Genomic DNA, 18,639 nt, shown 5'->3' with positions numbered 1-18,639 from the left:
AAGTAGTATTAAATATAAGTAATCGAGTAAACAAGTAGGTACAATACTTGAGTAAGTGTAGTTTTCACCACTGTCCAAAACATGTGTATTTTAAGTTTTAATTTGAAGTTATTTGGCATTTTTTTGCCTTTATTGGACAGTATAGAGGTAGGAAACAAGACGGAGAGAGACACACATGTATTTAAAGTACTCACACCAACATGTTTGTCTTTCTATACTTGTGAGGGCCCTCTAACCCTCATCCTAACCTAAACCTAAATCTAAATCTAACCACAACCCTAAAACCAAGTCTTAACCCTTAAAACACCTTTAGAAGTAGAGATGACCAGCCATGACGTCCTCACAATGGAGAAATGTCCTCACCACAATGATTTAAAACTGAAATTGATTCCCACAAAGATATCAAGACAGGTTTCATATCATATTGGCAATCAGACCATTGGTATCAAGCATAGGCAGTAGCCACTGATGTTATGTCTGCAAAAACTCTCCGATGCACCCGTATTTTGCTTTTAGGTCTAGGTTAGCAGACAAAACCAGAATCAATATTACAAAAGCCCCACATCCCCATATGTTTTTGTTTGGTTTGGGCATTGTGAGTCATTTATAAACATTCACTTTCATAACAGAAGGCATTTAAATGTTGTGCAGATCACCATGGAAAAAAAAACACCAAAAATGGGGAACACCAGGGCAACAACAATGACTTATTCTGAGAGGGAACTCCCATTTGCTTAGGATTACTCATACAAATATGCCATCCAGCTGGTTGTTATAGAGTCTGACGACAAGTTTCCACAATAGTACTGAGGGACTAGGTGCTATGCATTGCGGTAGTTCTGCATCCCCATGGTAATCCAAAAGAGGAATACTCCCAGTAACACTGTTGTAATGGTAAGGGAATGTGCACATTTAAACAAACCCAGAGATTGATCGATGTTGCTATTTAGGTCTCCAGGCGGTAGACAGTTTCATTATGATGTACGACGAAACGAAAGGGAAGAGGAGCCCCTCCCTGACAATGAGAAAAACCAAGTAGAATATATTAAATAATCTTTATTTAAAAATTAAAAACTATACATGACAATCTTAACACTCATTATAAAAACATCATTTAAATTAGGAGACACAAAATATGATATTAATAATACAAGTCTAAAGTCCATATACATGTAGTTAATGCTTGTAAATTGTGTTTACACTTGTCTTAGTACATAAAAAGGTGCAAATGCTGATGTTACACAATCTCTGGTGTAGAAATAGTTCACATCTAAATGCTAAAGGCATAGTCTAAACAAAAAGCTACAATCCAATACAATCAATGGTGGTAAACAAAAAAACAAAAAAAAAACTACTACTACTACTGAATCCAGTGGAATCCAATTATTAATCGTAAATTATTTAACAAAGCTGTTAATATCAGCTTAACAAATAATTTAATTGTGTTTACACTTCAGCTATAAACACAATATAACAAATGCAGTAGTAACGGATTTGCACGAATCTCTCTCTGTGATTAGCACCTCAACGGAGAAAATCAGTGTCATATTTTTAAAAAGTCTTCTTTAAATCCACTTGGAAAAAAAAAAGCATCTTTTCAAAACTACATTTCCATCTTTGATATTCTCGCTACTCGGCTGTTTTTACATCCTTTCACTTTTTCTTTTTTTTACAAACCATCTTACAAATCATCTTGTCTTAGGAACTTGAACTTGTCTTTGGAATTTGTGCTCTGAAAAGTTCATAAAAATATAATTTTGTTGTTGAATTTAAAATGTATCCTAAATACTACAAAAAAAACTAAGTAGTAGAATTAAAACACAGCTACATTTCAGTGATAAATATTGCATTTTTTTGTTTGTTTCATGAGAATTTTTCAGTTAGTGGTACGAGATACCCTTTTTGATAGTTTGCAGGCAGAAATGACTGCTGCAACGCTAAAATATCACTTGGAATATTATAAAAGCACTTCAGCACACAGGTCAATTTTTCAACCTGTGATTGAATGATTAAATGTTTATTAGCAACAGTTTATATCATTCTGTATGTACGTATATGCTGTTCTTATATTTCCATGAAGCTCACTGAATTACAGTTGGAATTAAATGTTTGTCACCTAACAGCAGGTTGCTCCGTTTACACGTCTATACTCGGGGTTCCTGCGTGACTACATACGATAGCAGCTTCTGATGCGCGTTGCAGCACTTGAGTTCACTTTAGGAGTCTTTGGAGTTCTCCAGAGGAAACGTGTCGACCCATTTCTGCGTGCGCTCTCGGCACTGGTCCCAGTCGTACAGGGGACGGTACTGGAAGTGGCGCAGGGCTTTCTCCGTGCGCACCGTGAACGAAGTGCTGGCCACGGCCAAGGTGTAACTGTTCAGCAAAGGCGTGTAGTTGTAAATGGGGCTTAGTATCCAACGGAGTATGTCGTTAACCATGGCGAGGAACCAGAGCACCGTGAAGGGCATGCGCACCCTTCTGAAGTTAAAAGTGGAGAGGAACAGCATGTTGAAATCCTCGTAACTCTTGTAGGGTGAATCATCGTAGCAGAAGAAAGCCTCGCCTCCGACTGTTTGCGGGCGTTCCCTCAGGGCACGGGCTGCAAGTACGTGCATCCATGCCACGTTGCCTAGCGACACAAACAAAGTCAGTGAGTATTAAGAGTGAATTATGGAAAAAGCACCCAAACCCTTAACTGCGGTAGAAATAAGACAGTGGGAAAATACTTGCAGGAAATAAACATCCATGACTTCAAAAGTGTCAGCAGTAAAATGCATCCGAGTAAATAATAATCGTGTAATTGTGTGTTAATCTTCTTGTACATTTGTTTGACATCAAATTCAAGATTCAAGAGTGTTTATTGTCACATACACAGCAACACAGTGGGTGGCAACACAGAAGACAATTAGATTATGAAATATGTATTTACAATTTTTTTTTAAAAAGGAGAGAGAGAAGAGAAATAAGATGAAAGATTAGATAAAAGTACACTGAGAGCTGCTGGAAAGTCCAAATAAAATAACACCAAGTTCTCCAAAACGAACAAGTTCTGTCAGACAAATCTAATGGTGGCCGTGGAGTGAATGAGTCAAGTGCCAGCACACTTTTACAAATTGTGATAAAGTTCAACCGTTGAGTAAATTTACACAGCTGTTTCCTACCTTTGACCGCATTACTCTGACATCATCATCCTTGACTCTACAGCATCTACTGCACTAAAAGTAAAGACTTATCAGCTGCAGATCTTTTTTAAGGAGCTGACTTGTAGGGGCTTTTTAGGGTTTTTTTTATTTTTTATTATTAGAGTTGCTCCAAATAGCCACCACTGACACTCAATTGCAACATTGGTAATTACTAATAAGGTCACGAGCAACAGCCAATAACGTGACAGAATGACAAAAACTCAACAGCGTGTTGAGGCAGCAAACCTGGCACATGGCTCGTATCTTTCACGTATAATTAACGGGTATTGTTATCGCAACCAAGAAATCAGAGTGTCAAGATTGTTTTATAGATAGCGTATGCATCCAACCCTTAATTGGATACAGGTGCAAGCCAACAAACGGCAACAAAGAAAAGGGAGATGATGTCTCCACACTGAAATTTGCAAGCTCAGGCAAAAACAAATATGTGGAGCTGTCATCGTTTGTTTGTGTATATAAATCGTTTCTCGTTCACATGAATCTTTGCCTGACGAAGATGAACGAAGAGCGAAGAAATGTTGCGACGAATACTTGAGAGCTCGCAAATTTCAACGCCTTTTTCATTTGACACGAGCTCAAGAGAGCGTCAGAGGTTTCTTTGATTACAGTCCGGATTCCCAGCACTGCAAAATTTATGAAATGCAAACAAAAACTTCCTCTGAAATACAGAGGAAGTGTTTATTTGCATGAAAACTGTGCTTCTGCTTTTCGCTCTCGTGTGAACACAAGTCATCGTGTGAACCTTTCATTAGGTTCTCCTTCGCAACCTTTGCTTTCAGGGTTTAAAAATAAAACAGAAGTTGGCTCAGAATCATGTGCTACTTTAAGGCACTATGTTTAAATTTGTTGTCATGACACATAAACCCAGTAACCTTAAACTCACCAGCATAGACTCGTCCATGTTCAGTGCTGTCCGGGACGCCCCCGATAATCAAGCCTCTCCTTTCTGCACCGTTCTTGTAGAAATCCCTAATGAGCTCGTGCCCCTCGCCGTAGATCCCCGTCGGCCTTAGAGAGCACGTGTACAGACGCTTTCCATCCTTCACCTGAGCAGGAGACAGAACCAGGAGATGGGTGTTAAGAATCGAGAAGGAGGTCAACAAAATAAAAAACATCTCACACAAAACAGCTGAAAGATCTCTGTAGAGTTTGGAAAGCCAGAGCGGCACCGCAGTGAAGCTCCGGAGGGATTATTTGGTATTTTGTGGTGATGTTTCACAATAAATTCCCAGAATCTGACCTAGAAATATAAATCAAACATTTGCATTTTTCAGATTGTGTTACCCCAATTGCCAACAAGCTAATACAACAAGCACAATCTGACAGTCCTCTGACAGCATTGATGAGTGTGATATCGATCAATGGTTCTTATTACAACTTCTTTCTTTTCTCTATTTCTTTAACTCCACAGTTAAAATGTGCTTTTAAACATCTGCAACAGTTTAGTTTTGGTTACAAGAATATTACTGCTCTCAAAACTGTAAATATAAAAGTATGACAATGTGAGCTTATATAAAGCGTAAAACCTCTCGTACCTTGGTTCCATTAGCTTCCAGCACAATTTTCTCTGCCTTCGCCTTGCTCTTGGGATAAGCCATGGCGTGGCACACGTTGTAAGGTGTATCTTCGTTACCCCTGTACAGAGAGAGTCAAACAGTCAGAGAGCAGCACTGTGGATAAAGTACTATTTACTTAACCTCACCGTGCATGTATGAAAGGAATGTTTTTGTGAGGACAACTGCAGCTCAGAGAGGCAACTTGCACAGACAGCGAGGGAGAGAGCTGGACACGGTTTAAAAAAAAAAAAAATCACATTTCAAGGTGGTGTCTCTGCATATTTTCTGCAGCTTTCATCTCTCCGTTGGTTGCTATTTCAAATTCCAACTAGAGCAGCAGCGAAAGAGAGTGTGAGCTGATCCTGTACTGATGTTAACGGAGAGAGAGAGAGAGAGAGAGAGAGAGAGAGAGAGAGAGAAAATGCCAAATATTCTTTTGAGGTGCAGCTGTAGCTATAAAATGTGTGAATAGAAATGCAAATACACACAAACTCAGAAACTGGCAAACAAGCACACACACGCACCATCTGGAATTATGTTGTTGGTCATGGCGGATAGTCGCTGGCTCAACAAAGATTTTTTTTTTTTGGTTTTTTGTTTTTAAAATCTCCTGCTTGCCTTTTGGCATTCAACTCACACTCTCTCCTGTCTAAAGGATTACACAGCTGTTTTTTGTATTAACCCATTTACTGTACTGCTCCCCATCTTTCAAACACTATCTTTTGTTTTAACATCTTTATGAACAGCCTTTGTTTTCCGTACAGTGTGAAAAATAAACTTTCAGAGACGTCCAACTTGCTTTAAAAGACCATGATTGTTGCATGGTAGATAACACAGAACAGACTATCTGCACAAAGCATTACCACACAGTATTAATGTAGCTATGTGCAACAAATAAATGTTCACTGTGATGGATTACCCATTTTCATACTATGGTAAAATATCTGGAAAACAATGGCTGTCAATGGCTGCATTGAAGTGGAAAGCCCCCACAGAGCACGTAATCCACCAAGGACATGAAAAAGACCAAAAGGATAACTGTAATATAAAAAATAAACATTTTTTTTAGACCGTATTTGTATCCAGATGTGCACCATATAGATATAGTGAACAACAATTATATGATGTGCTAGATTATGAGAGAATAGTGCACTAAATAAAGGCTATCTTGCAATGCTAAGATACGCTTTAGAAGACTACTGGATCTGCACATTTATTTATTATTTAAATCAGTTACCAAGTTTTTGAAATATACTGCTAACTAGTAAAAACTACATAACATAACCTCTCCTGGCTGAGGCAAACATCTAAAAGTTTGCAGCATGCTTTTTAAATTTAGTTCATGTAAACATAAAGTTATAGAAAATTAACTAAAACTAGAGCTGCGGTGATTAATCAGTTGGTTGATTTGAGCTTTTTTTTTTTTTTTTTAAGAAATAAATGTCCAAATTTCTCTTATTTCAGCTTCTCCAATGTGAATCACTGTTTTATTCAGTCTTGACTGTGATAGTAGACTAAACATCCTTGACATTTGATGACATCATTATGGGCTTTGGAAAACTTTTTGGGAAACAGTGAATGACATTTTTCACCATTTTCTGTTGTTTTATGGACCAAACAAACAAACTATCAACAGATTAACCGATAATGAAAATAATCAGTTAGTTGCCACCGCAAAGTTAAAACATTGAGAAAAAACTGGCTGTCGATCAGAATACAAGAGCTGGTTCCTCTAACTGACGCATGAAGAGCGCTTATGTCACATCGCTCCCTATTACTGGCGTAAATAAACAAAGGGCTTGGCGACAACGTAACTGAGCCATAACCATGTGGTCGTGACTCACCTCGGCAGGCGTGAACTTTGTTTGTCATCTCAGTTTCTACTGTTGCATGAATGTTTCTGTTTTGCTTTTGTTTTTTTTCCCCTTGTGAGATCTTTTCCTCGAAACATTCTTCTATTATTCCAGAAAGAACAGGAGTCACTCCCTGCTCAACTACCGCAGACGTCCCCAGAGACAGTCAATATCTAGAAACACCATTTTTCTAAATGTCAACAACTATGGGCTGGTGCCACAGGTCCTTGTAGGGGAAACTAGTTGCAAGTGTTACACAAGGAGGATTAGTCATAATCAACTTGTCTTTTAGTCAATGAAACTGAGAAGCAGGACTGTTTTTACATAATTACAACTGGTAAGTGGTGGTTATGTCTGAGGTTTCCAGACATGGTGATACATGTACGGCAGGAGCAACATTACATAACCTGTCTGTAATGTTTTGCATGAGTCTGTCTGGTATGTTATTCAGAGAGAAAATATGACGACACGGGAAAGATAAAAAGTTCCTCTGAACGACTCGTGCACTGTGTGTTATGTACTTTTACATACAAGTGATAATATCTGTTTTGTACAGACCTTGTGTTTTTTTTCGTGATGGTGAATTCCAGAGATGAAAAAAAAAAAGAACGGATACAAGATGGAGACCAGAGAAATACAAATGAAAGAGCTAGTGGATATTTAAAATTTGAAAGTGCATCCATGTGGAATCAGGGAGGAAAACACTTGGATTGCACATGGGGTCACTTGGTGTGCTGAATTTAAAAAAAATAATTTAAAAAAAAGGGTTCAGAAACGAGCATGTTTTTTCGAGCTTCACCTGATAAAATGGTCTCCCTTGATGTTGGGTCCGATCACTTCCATACTGCTGGTGTAGATCAGATGCTGGATGCTGTTCTCCACACAGGCGTTGATCACATTCTCTGTTCCTGACAAGATAGAAAACAGAATCATTGAAGTTATGAAGGCAGCTGGGATCTTTGATATAGTCGGATTGCATCAAGACCTCTTTAGGTTTCACAGAGCCAAAGTTTTAAATGCACTTCTGAAACTAAATGAATAAAACTAAACACAAAAGACTAAACACATTCATATGCTTAATGGGTAAACCTGCCCATTCGAGGGAACTAACCATTCACAAACATTCACACACATTGGAGCAATTTGGGGTTCAGTATCTTGCCCGAGGACACTTCGATACTCAGACTGTAGGAGCCAGGAATTGAACCTTCCGACCTTCCCGATTGGCGGACGACACTCCTGAGCCACTCGGAAATATCATACCACGAAAAAGGTCTTGAAATTGTAAGCGCAGGAGGAAGAACAACAGGAAATTAATTTAAAAGGAATGCGATCCATGTGTGCCCCTGTTTAGCAGATACAAGGAAGAAAGTAAGTTTTGCTTTGCGCCCATAAATCTGGTCTCTATTACTGAAGAAGCGGCACGTGGTGGAAAGAAATGTGGTCATTCAGTAGAGACAGATGACTCCTAATAATTGTATGTCATACTTTTACAAAAGGCCTCGTTAGGTAGGCAGAAGTTTAAGTAATTTGGTCAAAGAGAGAGGGGAAGTTAGGGAAACAGAGTTCACAGGATACATCATTACGTCTGGTCAAGTTTGGCAGAGGATTAAAATGAGCGTGCTGGAATCTGTTCCGAGAAGTAATTTAATCTTTAACATGTTATCTGGGATCAGCAATGTCTGGGGTATCTCATCCGTGCAGTAGCCGTGTCAAAACGGACATCCACGTCTGCACAGAAAACCTGCATAAAAACACCTGATAATAAAAATGCAGAACGATACGATTATTGCGCATAATGCAGCGTAATACTACTAGAGAATGCATTATTGTATGTTTTGTCTGATTTAAACTGTATATATATAACTTATAACTTTTGAGTTAATAGGAAGATAAATCAATAAAACTGAACATTTGAATAACCTAGATTTGTTTTGAGAGCTGCCAAAAGAAAACCAGAATCTATTCCCAAGATCCGAAAGTAATAGACTGCGACTAATAGTGAATAAATAAAATCAAAGTATATAGTAGTAGTCAAAAAAGATATGTTCTCACAGGGGCTTTACAGAAAAACCATTAAATACAATTAACTGATAAAGGATTGTAACCATAAAAGGCCTCATGGAAGTGCTTTTAAAAATAGAGTTTGGCAAGATAAAACCAGTCTTTCAAGTACACTTCAGTGCCCTGAAGGCTCTTATGATTGAATAAGTCAGCCGTCTTTTGTCTTCTTGAGTGTTGTGTTTGTGGATGTGAGGCATAACACTGGTATGGTTTCTGGTACATACTTGAACTGAGGGCCAGAAAAAACAGGACATAATAATCATTAAAATAAATTTTAACTATCTGGAAATCATTTCCTTTGTGCAGTATGATATGCAGTTCATGCAACTTTTAGACTGTTAGTTTGTGTCTCCGATACTGAAGAAGAGGGAGTCAATGGTAATCAGAAACATGAAGTGATAAGGAAAATCTTTATCAAGGGGAAAATAAGCAGCACGAGGGGGAAAACCATATCTGATTCTCACATTTCTCAGCTGGAGGAAGCTATACTGAACCACCCTCTTCTCTTAAGTGAAACAGAGGTCAGAATCATTCCTTGACTTTCTAATGGCTTTACATGGGCGGACAAACCTTAAAAAAGGATATGACTGATGATATATTTTTCTTAGTGTCAACAAATCTCAGATGCAGAGCCAAAACACAAGGAACTGCTCTACTTAACAAGTACTGTGTGCGTATCCAAAGCCTGATACATCTTATTCCTCTGTGCTGTAGACCTCTGTTGTTGTTGTTCAAAAAAGTATTAAAAACACATGAATGAATCACCGCACTGCACTGAGTGACATGTTCCTTCACCACAACGAGTTTGGTCATGTCAGTTTTTGGCTCCAGACACATTTTCAGTCTCAGGAGAGCAGTTCTGTGTACTGAAGTCCTTTGTTAAATTAACAATGTAGTACAAAGTCAAGAGGTTGTGATATGTAGCAAAACAAGCTAGCACAGCTCTCTAAACAGAACCGCGTTCCTGCACATGCTCAGTGGTGTCTGCCTTACACAGAACTACTCTCCTGAGCCTGGAAACACAATCGCTGTTATTATTCTTTGGAGCCGTTTCCAAATGAAGTAACGTGCCCAAATTCTTCAGGGTTAAGGAACATGTCAGCCAGTGCATTGTGGTGACTCATTCATGTGTTTTAAATAGTTTTTGGACAACAACGGAGGTCTACGGCACAGGGGTGGTGGTTTGGTTCTGCACCTGAGATTAGTTGACCATAAGAAACAAAAAGAACCATGAAAGTAATTCACTATGTGAACAATGAGAGTTTTACTCAGCGGAGAGGATTTCTGGTGATTCAAACAATGCATTACGTTCAGACGGATGTGAGCAAGCTATTCATTCAATCCGAGCAACCCTAATGATATCTGACCTACCCTTGTTTCGGGTAAAACTATTTGAAAAAGGTCACAGCTTGTTCTCAGCTTACAGCTCACAAAAGTCTTTTGTCTGTTTGCTGAATCACTGCAGACTAACCATTACACATGAACTTAAACTCAAGACAGACACCGAATATGTAGACTGCTTTCGTCACTAATTATATTAATGTGAACAGCGTTCCTCAGTCCAGGGTCTAGATTTGATTAAACTCGCACCAATAAAACACCACTTTTAATTTCATCAAAAGCACTTGACATGTTGTTTCCCATAAAACCTCATTACAGTTTTTCCAAAGTCCTGTGCAGCTCATGACTAGAGATATTTCAGGAATTCAGACAAATAAGCGTCAGTCTTTCCTGGCCACATGTTTTAAAGTTTAAGTCTGGTGATATTGTTTTTCTTATTGTCAACACATCCCATGAGCCTGATACATCTTATTCCTCTGTGTCAAAAGAGCACAAGTGTTATCCAAACGCTATTAAAAACACATCTATGTGAGCCATTCTGTCTGCAGCACTGTTCCTATATCACCACAAATGCATACTGACAGTTTATTTTGAGGCAGTGACACTGAAACTGACCCTCTGCTGGTAATGAATCAGCTAAAAATACTCCCCCATTATGCCCTATTTTCTCCTGTTACTGTTACTCCTCCGTTTTCTGGCATTTTATGGACCAAACAGCTCAGATTAATAGATAAATAACCGTTAGTCGCAGCCCCACAATCCAGTATGCTCAACAGCACGTGGAGGCATCAACAGCAACCTTGTATAAACACTACATTTGTGAACCTTATAATTTTCATCTGTTAATTTAACTCTGTTCCTTTTTGAGGCTGTACTTTGTGTTGTTGTTGTTGTTATTTTAGGGCTCTAGGTCATGTGATACTGCTAAAATAGGCCAGTGGTTGACTTCTCTATTAGCCGGATTTTGATGATTTTGATGGTAGTAAACACCAGCTTGTACCAAATAACACAAACTGACTGTGACAACCACACAAACACACCAACAAATACTCTCGACTCAGTCACCTACGTAAAAGTGCCACTTCAGTCTGACAGCATCTCACAGGTTTCAACATGACATAACCTTTAATAAGGTTGACTATATTTAGCCACAATTACAGTTACAGTTAACAGCAGCGTAATTATATTCCTCGAAAAGGGAGGGACTGTGTAATGGGTTGATAACGAAAGTCTGACCTCATAGATAAAGGCAATCCTGACATTTTGTGGGGGAACTGCCTCTGAATTACATGAAATTAGCTTGTACTTGATTTTGTTCAAATCAAAATGGAAACATGTGGTGCATCCGTGAAAGCTGGATTCTTGTCAGGGTGGGAGAAAGCCTCTGAAACGGCAATTATACAATCATGTGACAAACCCACACGAATACGATTAGGCGGTTAAAAGCAGGACCAGATATTTTCAAATCGAAGGAGAAACTGCGATACATTAGACCTTCAAATGAACCATTAATTCATAAAAATGCTTCCAAATAATGAAATATGTGATGAAAACTGGCCCTTGATCCAGGTTTGAGTATCAAGACGAAACACCAGAAATCAATTTTTCAGCAAAAAAACCCAAAAAAACATGCATTTGTCAGTCTAACTTCATCGTGGCCACCATTTTTGAGATCATGTGTGTAGACTTGCTCTTGAAAATCATCAGAGCATGAGGTGTTGGTTGGTTTCCCCCCAGTTTTGGGCGGTTTTCCAGCGGAATCACACTTCGCTTGTTTCTTCCTCATCCCTTTTCCCTTTTATCATCGAGGGAGCGATCACAGCTTCCTTCATGCCTCACCTGTGACGTTGACAGAGTAGATGAGGGCCTCCGGCACTTTGTGCCAAACGTCCACCAAGCTGGCTGTATGGATGACGACATCTGCCCCGCTACAGGCCTCCGACACGCTGCTGTAGTCTGTGATGTCTCCCTGGATGACCACCACCTTTTTCAACTCTGAGAAAGAGGCAGGAAAACACAAAGTCAAAACCATGCAGTACTCAGATAAGGGTTATATTCCTAAGAACTCTACAAAGGAATCCAAGAATGTGAGAAACTAAGTTCAAAACCTCCATTTGACTTTATCTGACAATAACACTGCCAATTATCTGTGTCAAGTCTGAGATCATCTTTACGACTATTTGTGGTGCAGCATCTCTTCTGGGAATGTTACAGAGCAACATTTTAGAGATAAAACACCCAGACATGCACATGTGTTTTTGGTTTATTTAGTTAAATACCAAATAAGTTCAAGTACTAAACACATTTATGCAAACATCTTGTAAATCAAATGTCATACAGCTCCCTTGGTAGAAATTATATTGCAAAATGTCTGTGGGATGATACATTTCAAGAGCCTTACTGTCACAGCAACACAGCAGGTGTCAACACTGAAATAAAATTTGATGTCTTTGAGCCCCAATTTAAGTAAAATAACAACTGTATAAAAGGAAAAAGATAAATGAGAGGACGAAGTCCAGAGCGAGTCCAGAATGATAACATATACAAATACTGTTTATTGTGCATTGGGCAGCGGTGGAAGAAGTATTCAGATCCTTTACTTAAGTCAAAGCCTTGTAAAAATAATCTATTACAAGTAAAAGTCCTGCATGAAAAATTTACTTAAGTAAAAGTACATAAGTATTATCAGCTTGATGTAGTTAAAGTATTGCAGTAAAAGTAGTGGTTTGGTCCCTCTGACTGATATATTATTATATATGACATCATTAGATTATTAATAGTGAAGCATCAGTGTTAGAGCAGCATGTTACTGTTGTAGCTGCTGGAGGTCGGGCCCCTCCAAAGGGTCAGCAGATAAATCTGAGGGGTCATGAGATGATTAACGTGAGAGGAAAGAAGAAAAAACAAACTTCTGATACACAAATCTGTTTTCAGTTTTTGGACTTTTTCTCTAATCTTTGATTTCTGGTGAAATATTGGATCATTTGAACGTCTACTGAAATGAAAGCATTTGAGAAATTTAGAGGGAAAAAATCACTATTTGGTGGAGCTGTTAACAACTCATAAACATCTGAAATGTGACCCTGATTACACACTGCTTTTTATAAGACGTCAAAAGCCAAAAAAGGGTTGGAAACCACTGGTTTCATCTTAAACAATGTGTTGTATTTTAAAAGCTTGTTATATTATCCATTGTGTCAAATCTTCACCTGAAAAGTAACTTAAGCTGTCAGATAAATGTAGTGGAGTAGAAAGTACAATATTTCCCTCTGAAATGCAGTGGAGCGGAAGTATAAAGTAGCAGAAAATACTCAAGTACCTCAAAACTGTCCTTAAGTGCAGTACTTAAATGAGTAAATGTACTTTCCACCACCGACATTGGGTTTGCAATGTTTCAACCATCTCACAGTATTTATGGTAGATATGCCCAACTCTTCCTCACGCCAGGCAAAGTCTATGTGTGCTTCCATGAACGTTTTTCATCGTGGCAACAACTTTTAGCATCGTCATCATATATCAAGGTCTCGCACTCTGCTTTACCTTGACATTACCTTGGCAGATAACGAGGGCAGGCGGAGTCCTGCAGAACTGGACTTTTGAATGTTGAGTCAGAGATTCTGTCGCAATACAACAAACACTCCTTCTCAAGTCTGCATTCCCATATGTAACCTCACTAACTACAAACTGTGAGCGGTTTAATTACAGATGCTGCCACTGGCCTCTAATTAGTGGAAACACACACACATACACACACACACACACACACACATCTCATATTTGCTTGCACTGTGAGGCCTACAATGGGTGTTATGGAGACCGAGCTCTCCAGTTACGGCTCACTGGTCCCTCAATGAGAGCTTAAACAAAGCATTTTCCTCTGTGGGATAAAGGCGTAATTTGTGGTTGAGCGCATTCCCGATTCTTTTGAAGGGAAAAGGGTACTGTTGTACATTATGATTTACTTTTATGTGAATTGCTTGTGGCTTCTCGCTAAGACAGTTTGACTTTTGATGAGTTTTTTTTTAGTGGCGTTTTTCGCTGGCAGGAAATAATGATGACACATGACAGAGATTAAAGGTGTGTGGACTTCCATGGAAAGCATAACACACCTACATCCCGTTTACGTGTGACTTACGTAATCCACAGACTGTTACAGTGACCTTAATCACTGACACATAATGAATGAACAAGGTCACATCATGACGGAAGATTCACTGAAGTGAACATCTTTATCCGGACACAGGAAACATAGCTGGGAGTTGGTTATCCTGGAATCCTTTTTTTTTTTTTTTCTATGTAGGGATAAAGAGTCCAGCTGTACTTAAATGACAGGTTTGCAATTTTCCATGTCGGTCTTAAAACAACAATCAGGAGCCCAAATAAACATTGAAGCATATTTTTCCTGCTGTAACCATCTCTCCTGTTTATACTGGTTACTAAAATATCCCCTTCAAATGTGCTTTCAGTGTAAGTGTAATCCACATTTAGTGCAAAAATACATTTAAAAGTGTATCTGAAGCTTATATGAAGCTTCAGCAGTGTGAGTTAGTCATATCAAGTGGAGATCTGACACTTTTACTGTCTTTTTTTCTGGCATCAAATTCCCTCTTTGTGTTTCCCTGTTGAGCTGCAGTGGAAGTATAACAAAAAGAGGGACTTTGGCACTAAAAAGACTGTAACACTGAAAAATCTACTACTTGAATCTACTTGATTGAAACTTCATGTTCGCTTCAGAAAAACACTTTTAAATACTTTCTTGCACAGAAGGAGGCCTGTGGATTTTGGCCAGGAGGAATGATTAATAGTAAGAATAACCTGAATCTCTTTATTCATAAGTTATCATTTTCACTCCTCATGCCTCATTCAAATAGTCGACAAGTGCTTGATAAGATCAAATAAGTTCGCCTACACTGTTACACAACATCCATAACTCCAAAATAACATACAGTAGGCCTATTTATGAGTGGGGGTGTATCAAAGTAAGTAAGTTTAACATAGTCTAATACAAGATTATAAGAGAAATAGTCCAGTTATACCTAAAGTAAGCATGCAAGTGACCACTGAAGAAGACACAGGCATTACAACACCAACATACACCCAGAAAAGATTCATAAAATTTAAAGTAAACACCCCGGGGCTGTGTCGCCACACCCATTACAGATGACCTCAGAAGCTGTCATCCGTTTGCAGACGATACTGTGCTCCTTTCTCTGCTTACTGCCCAAGATCAGGGGCCCATGTTTAGTGAGTTTGTGGAAAGGTGTTGTTCTGGAATTTTCCATCTTTAGGAGGTTAGAAATTGAGTTACATTGGGTCAAGCCTGGACCTTTGAGGTCACGCTGTAATTCTTAGGCAGGAAGGAGGCATCCTCTCCTCTCCTTGACATTCCAGCTGTCTGTGATGTTTTGGGAAACCAGAAACCTCTCTGATAGATGGTAAATGAATATTGCTTTGGTCGCCAAGGTCAGAGGAGGCTTTCTAAGATAACACAGATAAGGGGATGCTTAGATTCTATTGCCAGACATTCAAATCAAAATGTGCTGACAGTGACCTGAAGTTCCATGCAACGTGTCCTGAAATGACACGGGTAAAATCCTTGTTTAGAAACTAGTGAGCCAATTAGACTAATTTTTCATATTGTAGGCTGATCTGCTTGGGTTAAAGACAAACACTCAGACCTTCAAAGGCAGAACGGAGAGAGACAGCATCTTTGATGTTCACTATTTCAGTTCTCCTTGATCATGTACTTCAATAAACGTTTATAATATACAGCTATAATAAATAATAAATAATAAACAGCTTTAAGACATCAAAGGCTCGTGTGCACTTTTTTTTCCTCCACTGAGGTGCTGACCATCACTCAAAATATTCACAACAGGTGTGACAGCTCCTGAATGTCACCAAGACCGCGGAGATGTTCACCAAACATGCAGCCATAATTCATGTATGTCAGTATTTCTTGAGGAAGCTAAACTCTTTTGGAGTAAACATGAATATCTTCACTACATTTTACATCTCCTTCACAGAAAGCACAATAATCTTCTCATTCATTTGCTGTTTCAGCTCTCTCACAATCCAAAACAAGAAGCGCCTCCAGGGTGCAGTGAACACCTGCTCCAAAAACCACAGGCCACCCCCTCCGGGCTCTGGTCTCGCTCCGAATAACTCGGTCCACAGGACCCCACCCTTCGTCCCACACAGAGCCTCTGCATAGCTGCCATGTGGCAGGCATCTGCACTGCCCTGCAGCAGTGATTAACCAGAGGTAGGCAACCTTCACGCATGAGGCTGCTCCCGGCCCCCTTCTCCACCTTTCCCCCCCGAACTTAACCTCCACACCTATAGTCTGCCATAGGTGTGAGGAGGAGCCACAGGTAGGTGTAGGTGTAGGTATATGTGGAGCCCCCTCATACCCCCCAATCTCTTTAAGACTTAAGATTTATTATTATTATTGGACATTGCTACATGGTTACTGCTGTTTGTCACTGTTGTGTATTGTTCTGTCTCTGCCACGTAGTCACTGTTTTCCTCTTATTTATTGTCTTTATATGTCCTATTGTATGTTTTTTATTACTATGCCTGCATCAGGAATTGCCCCTCGGGGCTAAATAACATGTTTGCGGTCCTCTTCAAGATGAAATACACCGCGGAAGTTTGTGAAATAGTCACAAAGGCTGAAATACCAGTGAAGCAAGAGCTCCATGGAAGCTTATAGTAAAGCCGAAATGAAGAAAGCATCATATGACATTAGAAACTGTTCAAGTCATATCTTCAAAAGGCATCTAACGCCGCCAACATGCGATATAACGTTAAATTAACGGATTTTAAAATGCAGTTTGGTTTTTAAATATCAAACATAAGCATCACCTCCACAAAAAAACACACAAAGCTGCAGTTTGTTTTGTTTTTTGTTTTTTTTTGTCTTACCTGTGCCGTGTCCGCTCAAACGTGAGTCTATGTGTTTGTCAAACAGTCGGATTTCCGTCAGGTTGTCCTCATTCTCCAGTAAAACCCGAAGCAGGTGCTTGCCGAGGAAGCCGCAGCCCCCCGTGATCAGGTAGACGAGACCCCGCCGATCTTCAGACATACTGCGAATGCAGAAGTTTTTGCGCAGGCGCAGAAACGACGATGACTGAACAACGGAGAACAGCAACACTGACGGAGCACTGCAAGGACCAGAGAATAAAACACAGACTGGAGGACAGCCCACAACTTTTTTTTTTTTTTTTTAATTTTACAACTTTATTTAAATATGCCAAACAGGTGACTAACACATTATAATACATTTGGTTTAGATTTTTCCTCAACTTTACTGGAAACAACGACAAATTGAGACGTTTTAAGACATCATCTAATTAAAAACGTTTTTTTTTTTGGTAAAAGGATTGTGCAAGAAGCTTTTAACGTTCAGTAAAAACGAAAACATTTTAATGAGTAGGGAAATAAATACAAAAAAGGGTTCAGAATAATAATCAAGAAGCATTAGTAAATAATTTTATATGTTTTAAAAATTGTTTGTTGCTTTTTTTTTAAATTTTGCAGCTTGACTAGAGAATTGTAATAGAGCTTAATATCAGTCAGAAAGAAGGTAAAGTTTGGTTTTCTAATCGTGCATTTCATTTTATTCATATTGAATTTGTCAAAAATGATAAACGGATTAAAAAGCAAAAATTCTTGTCCACTGAGTTATTATTATTACATAAATATCGCTACTATAAGAAGGGGGATTAATAATACATAATAGAAATACATTTTAATTGAATTACTTTTTTACAATTTGGACAGTTGAAGCTTCACATTATCTTCTGGTCAACTGACTAGTTTTAAGTCAGAGTTGAAAAATGTGAACCTGACCTTTAAAACCAGGATAAGATAACATGGACTAACCAGTGTGCACGTAAATGGACACACGGACAGATGATGTTGATAACAAAATATTTATAAGATAAACTATTATGAAATTATTATCATTATAAAATATTCTGATAAAGAAAAAGTCAGCTCCCTCTCGCATGGAAGAAGTCCAGAAACAACCTTGTACTTCTCGTATCTTACGTCGGTCCTTTGGAAGTTTCTTGACAAGAGAATGAAAGGAACAATAGGTGCCTGCAACCTCTGCAGCAGTTGAACTGATAAAGCCCTGTGGTTGTGTTGACTCGCACATAGGCACGCACACACAAGCAAGAAACATCCTGCCATTTCCAGTTCCAGGCAGTCTGCATGTGACTCAGAGGGAAATCATAAATTGCTTTTCTTCATACAACAAATGAACTTCCACATCCAAAATTTCACTTATTTTCTAGTAACCAGTTCACCTCAAAATTACCTGATGGTGACACATCGTCTCACAACATTTATCTCACCGTTATTGTGTAATAATTACTTTGCCTGCAGTGTTTTCCTGAGCCTCATCTCAAGCTTTTCAATACACTGATGACATTTTATTCTGCACAAATGACAAATAAACTTGAACTTGAACATAGAAATGGTTGAACTGTAGATGTGTGTCAGAGATTTTCCATCTCAGGTCATTGACTTCTCCTTCCTCTTCCTCTGCTCTGTGAGCTTCACCAGCCCCTTTTTTTTTTCCTTCGTCATCGCTTCATGACTTAAGAAATCTAGT

General features: G+C 38.8%; 1 protein-coding gene across 1 annotated transcript; it reads right to left on the bottom strand.

Annotated features, from left to right (window-relative positions):
* Positions 1 to 1,086: 1,086 nt before the first annotated feature.
* On the bottom strand, positions 1,087 to 17,181 carry hsd3b7 (hydroxy-delta-5-steroid dehydrogenase, 3 beta- and steroid delta-isomerase). Its single transcript, XM_042392261.1, has 6 exons — positions 16,944 to 17,181; positions 11,857 to 12,012; positions 7,412 to 7,520; positions 4,739 to 4,838; positions 4,087 to 4,249; positions 1,087 to 2,629 (listed from the first exon to the last, which is right to left on the bottom strand). The coding sequence occupies exons 1-6, from the start codon at positions 17,101 to 17,103 to the stop codon at positions 2,217 to 2,219; spliced, it is 1,101 nt and encodes a 366-aa protein (XP_042248195.1). The 5' UTR covers positions 17,104 to 17,181; the 3' UTR covers positions 1,087 to 2,216.
* Positions 17,182 to 18,639: the final 1,458 nt, after the last annotated feature.

The sequence above is a fragment of the Thunnus maccoyii genome, chromosome 18 (assembly GCF_910596095.1).
Source record: "Thunnus maccoyii chromosome 18, fThuMac1.1, whole genome shotgun sequence".
NCBI lineage: Eukaryota > Metazoa > Chordata > Actinopteri > Scombriformes > Scombridae > Thunnus > Thunnus maccoyii.
The sequence above is the reverse complement of the archived record's forward strand: the minus strand, read 5'-3'. Positions and strand labels throughout refer to the sequence as shown.